This window comes from Genypterus blacodes, unplaced genomic scaffold (genome assembly GCF_046128005.1).
Source record: "Genypterus blacodes isolate CSIRO-AG114 ecotype Tasmania unplaced genomic scaffold, CSIRO-AGI_Gbla_v1 ptg000438l_1, whole genome shotgun sequence".
In the NCBI taxonomy this organism is placed as follows: Eukaryota; Metazoa; Chordata; class Actinopteri; order Ophidiiformes; family Ophidiidae; genus Genypterus; species Genypterus blacodes.
In genome coordinates, this window is record NW_027467208.1 from 4,364,440 (window position 1) to 4,369,702 (window position 5,263).

The 5,263-nt window shown below is 44.8% G+C and overlaps 1 protein-coding gene across 1 annotated transcript; it reads right to left on the minus strand.

Annotated features, from left to right (window-relative positions):
- Nucleotides 1–2,043: 2,043 nt before the first annotated feature.
- Nucleotides 2,044–4,996, minus strand: LOC142989921 (uncharacterized). The gene is made up of 2 exons (XM_076139667.1): nt 4,657–4,996; nt 2,044–4,104 (listed from the first exon to the last, which is right to left on the minus strand). Exon 2 carries the CDS (start codon nt 4,096–4,098, stop codon nt 2,305–2,307), a length of 1,794 nt encoding a protein of 597 aa, XP_075995782.1. The 5' UTR covers nt 4,099–4,104; nt 4,657–4,996; the 3' UTR covers nt 2,044–2,304.
- Between the last annotated feature and the right edge of the window lie 267 nt (nt 4,997–5,263).

Here is a 5,263-nt window from a genome sequence, read left to right on the forward strand (position 1 = left end):
ACACCGCTCCTCCTAGCACCAAAGCAATCTAGACAACAACAGGATTTTAATTTCCTCCCAAACTATTTGTTGATGTATGTCTTCGGCACCCACTGATTTTCTTAGAAAAGCCACCTACGAGCAAGGCCATCGCTACCAACAGAGATTGTAAACATGGTTTTAAAGATGACTTTGACAGTCATCGACATTGGCAGTTGTTGTAGTAGCATAATCTTTTGACCTGTACACAAACCTTGATGGATCTGAGCTGCAGGTACAGTCTTCCGGCATGTTGCTGGGTTGAATACATAGTTGAAGCGTGTCATACACACACATAACACGCCTACAATCACGTTAATCCGCGAGTAAATGCTTGGTTAGCCAAATTACGGCTGCAGTACGAGTGTATCGAAGTGTGGCCAAGAAAAAAAAGTGCTGTGATCAACTAAACATGATTCAGCTGAGATGTGAATGTAATTATAAACACATTACCAGGTGCTGAGAGCAGCAAATACAGGACAAGGAAGAACAGTCGTACCCTCTTTGCTACTAGGTCACTTTACATATCTGCAACCCCAGCAGCTCAAACCCACAGCAGTCTCACTCTCCCATCTGCTGTTTGTGCTAGTCAGAGGGGTTTGATATGGGTTGATGTTGGCCTTGGAGTGGAATAAGAAAATTATGTTATTATAGTCGGTGAAATGCTCAGGCTAAACACTCATGAAGTCATGGTCATATCTAAAAAAATAAGAGCTTTTGCCCGCTGACGCATTTCTGCAGCCAGTTTGGTCATTGTGGAAGAGGAAATATGTAGCTGGGCTGTAACCACCACACGTGTAGCTGCTTATCAGAGGGAAATGAAGTCCTACGCCAAGGTCAAACTGTACAAACGGCTGCTTTTTAGAACCAAACATTCTATTACAACTACAATAACTGGGTGGCTCAGTGTTCAGTGGTCCTAGGTACAAATTCAGACTCAAACTTTGTCCTCTCTGCAGAATGGAATATGATTACAGCCCCCTCACCTCATCCATTCTATAATAACTGAGCGCAAAGTACAGGAATGTGAGGAAATGTACACGCATTTAACACACAGCATGTAACAAATGCTCACACACACACACGCGCACATACACACAGGCATTTCCATTGTTGTGGGCCAAGATAATAGTCGGTCCTTGATGAGTTTCACTTGAATGGGCCCCAGCTGTATAAGCGGCCATTCTTTGTCGACCTGATTAGATGACGAAAGCGCAGCAGAATTCGTCCCACGTCATCACTGGACCGTAGCTCATAGCGACGGTAATGCCGCAACATTACAATCAAGAACCTCCAAACAAACTGCAAAATGCACGTCTGCTGTTGTCAGGGCACACAGGCTTGATGGTTAATGTACTGTGGAGAGTTTAATTCGGGTTTTAGACGCTATAATCATGGTCCCAGTAGGAGAGTGAGTTCCATTGCCTTTTGTTTGCCAGAGCAGCTTTCGTATGTGTGAGCGTGTGAGAAGATTTGAGCCAATGCTGTCGCCTCAGTTGAAGGATGCTTGGCGGCGCACCTGGTTTCGCATGAGTATTGTTTCAGAGAGTAGAGAGGTTTGTTGGTTGTGACAGATTTAGAGAGTGAGAGCGAGCGACTGAGACGTATCGCTGGTGTGTCGTGCCTTAGAGGTGGAGACACCTGTGTAGCCCTGCTGGCGCTTGGTTCCTATTAAGATTAATAATGCCAGAATTTACAAGACCCAGATCTCCATTCAGGACCCAACAGCTGCCAAACCACCGGTGCAAGAATGAATGAGTGTGTGTGGGAGAAATAGGAGTGATATAGTGTACATAATGTGTGATTGAGTGCACGCTGCTGTGACTCTGTGGTTTGAGCTGAAACTTTCTTACAAGGTCACAGAATAAATACTGTATCTTTTAAAATGTTTAGAAAGAAACTAAGTCATCAGTTTAGGATTGATTTGCGTGTTTCAACAAAATGTGACGACAAAAACAGTTCAACAATAAGAATTGAGAATTGAAATTCAGAACACAGAGGCTCATCTTCGACAATGATCAAAGTTTTATTTACACCATGATTAGTTAAACCTCATTAGATTGGTCTCTGTAAATCTACTCTGATCTGGTTATAGTAGTGATAGATAGGCATTTGGAACCATGATACAAAATAATTAAACTTTACAATGTAGATGAGTATAAAGAGATCGCTTATGATGTAGACTGTTCTTGGAAGGACAGCAGGTCATTGAAGTGGACGAGGATTGTAAACTGGAATGTGGACACAGTTTAAATTACTGTTGATATTCCGGGCTGCAATCAATTTCTACTGAGTCTCAGATTGAAATGAAACTTTCTCGTCTTCCTCATTCTCTAACTTGACAAACTCACAGTCGCTCGGCTCTAAAACCTTGAGGTTTGCCTGGACAGTCACCAGTCTTTCTGCCCTGTCGGCTGAGATAGAACCTTGCGTTCTCGTGTTGCAAAAGCGCGACCACAGGCGCTCGCAGGCTCCTGTTGTCGGCGGGATCTGGAGTATGGCCGAGGCCACGGCAGAGAGGGGCTCAGAGGAACACAGACCTTTCCACCAGGTCGACGCGGACACGTGCTGGCACGAGCTCCATATCCCGGCTCCCTTCCATAAGCCTTGCTTGGCTGAGAACCTGGCGAAGCTGCCCAGCACCTTGCCGTCATCGAGGTTTAGATGGTGCGACAGGTTGGATATGACATAGTAAGCGCTGTTTATCTGGTCCCCGGAGAGGGTCTGCTGTCCGACGTGCTTTGGATCCAGCATGTACGCAGCGGCATGGATGGGCCTGACACAAAACTCCTGACACCTGTCAAGGGATGCCATGACAGCTTTCTGTTCGTTGCTGTGCAGCACGGACCCCGACAGGGAAGTTCCCATATGGTATCGTAACTGACTGAACATTTCAACAACGCCAGACAGTACAGCATCTTCTCTTTTCATGTAATCAATGTAATTCCCTATTAGGTAGAGGAGGTTTCTGCTGCTACTGAGCCCTTTCCAAAATGCTGCATCCTGTATGGTGGCCCTGATTGATGGTTCAATATCCAATGTGGCCGTGGCAGCCATCTCTTGCAGAGAGTTTTGACCTGCCAGAAGGCTGTTGTACATGTTCACCACCCCTGTCCAGTCTGTGTTACTAGGTAACACCAGTGTAGTTCCACTGTCAGTGTCAATTCTGATATTTGTAGTCTGCCAGCGTCTAAATGTGTCGGATAGACTCTTCCTCTCACTTACATACCTCACTACCTGCTCGGCTCCCCTGCACAGTGTCTTCAATGATGGCTGTGCCACAATGTCATCAAAGAGCCGCCGCACACCATATGCCGTGCAGCCAATAGCTGAAATGTGTGGGAAGGCTTCCTCTACTTCAGCCCAAGCAGCTTTCATTTCTGAGGAATCGTCCGTGACAACAGCAAAGACCTTCTGGGGTCCCACCTCACTTATGATATCTTTCAGTTGCTCTGCAATCAATGTGCTTGACTGTGTCTGCTCCTTGATCTGTATGCTTTTATAGAATAGCGGTAAAGGGGTTGCAACAATGGAAATGATAGTTCCAGTCTCTTGTATGTTGGACCAACCGTTACAGATGATGCTGACACAGTCCGCCTTCCCGATGGTCTCGTGTACCTGGCTCTGTACTCTGTCATACTCACAGTCCAAGAGATGAGAGGACAAAGCCTCTCTAGTGGGCGGACAGTAAGCAGGCCGGAGCACACTGAAAAATCGTTTCCAATAAATATTGTCTGTGAGACTCAGGGGGGAGGAAGTCGCATACACAGCTCTCGCCAGGCACTCGTCGGCATACGCCTGGCTGCCCTGATCCACTGAATCGATGAGGAACTGCCCCCCAGGGGTGGCGGAGGGCAAGAATGATGAGGAGGGGACAGGAATGGAGGCAGAGGAGCTCCCGTCTGGACCTGGTGACTGCTGGGAAATCCTTGAGAATTCCTTGCATTTCGCCAAGTGCATCTTTATCTTGGTGGCGTTCTTTGCGTTTGTCTTTAAGCAGTAGTTGCAAATGAAGGTTTCCCTCCCATCTCTGATGGCGTGAGTGAAGTGCTTCCACACACCAGACTGCATGCGTGGCATTGTAGTCTATTGATAAAAGTGAGACAAAAAAGTAACTTTACTGGTTTTTAAACACAATATGTACATTATACATATACAATGCAAGAGTCCAAGAAGAAATCCTGTCTTTAAGGAAGCAATTCATGGTGCCAGTTAGTGATGCGGAGCTGGATTGTCTGACAGTGTATCAAAACATGTTAGATTTGACCACACAATACCAATTCTGCATGTTGGACACCTGTATGACAGTGGAGTGTTTGGAGTGGAGGGAGATTCAATCATGGATACTCATAGTAGTTTGATTCATTGTTGATCAACTTTATTTGTCCTCGAAAGGCAATTTGTTGTACAGCACATGTGCATAGAAGACATCAAATACATGTTTACACACGGATATAGTAGAAGGTAAAATTTTACATATGAACGATTCCAATTATTGCTATTTTTATTGGAATAAATTAAACATACATAGGTTCCAACCTGCAAATACTTCATTGCCTTCCTGTTGATTATGAAAACAACTCCATAATTAGCATTAACACTAACATATAAACGACTGGTCGGCTCTAATTCACCTACCTCCGTGTATTTGGACACTATTCCACATTCAAACCGGTGTCAAGGCTCCTTTACCAGCTTTCTCCGGCTTAATAAAGTTCTTGTGATTGTAGCTTCTATGGCTAACGTGCTAGCCTGCAGCAAAAGCCTGAGCGCCAAGTCGAAGAAGATGAAAGAAAAACTCCACAAATTTACTCCCGGAAGGTTCGTATTGATCCCTGTCTGCGTCTATATTAAGACAATGTCACATAACCGCAGGGTTTACGGGTAAATATGTAAAAGAAAGTGCTACAATATGGTGGAGAAAATACGCTGTCTGGCTTTGTTGTCACGGGGACGCTACTTCCTGAAACCTCACGATGCTTTTGGTACGGAAGCTCACATGGGTCAAAACACCGTCGATGTGCCAAACGCGAGAAGATTTGGACAGAAAATGTAAATATATATAGCATAAATACATACGTTGAACCCTGAAACTCAGGCTACCGACTGTATATGGACGTTTATATTTTATATAAATTTCGGTGAATGTGTATGACAACTTACAGGTATGTTTCTAGGTGAGTATACTATTGGTGTCTATTGGCCATGTTTGTTTATTTGCGGTTTCCTTGTCTTTATTGTTTTA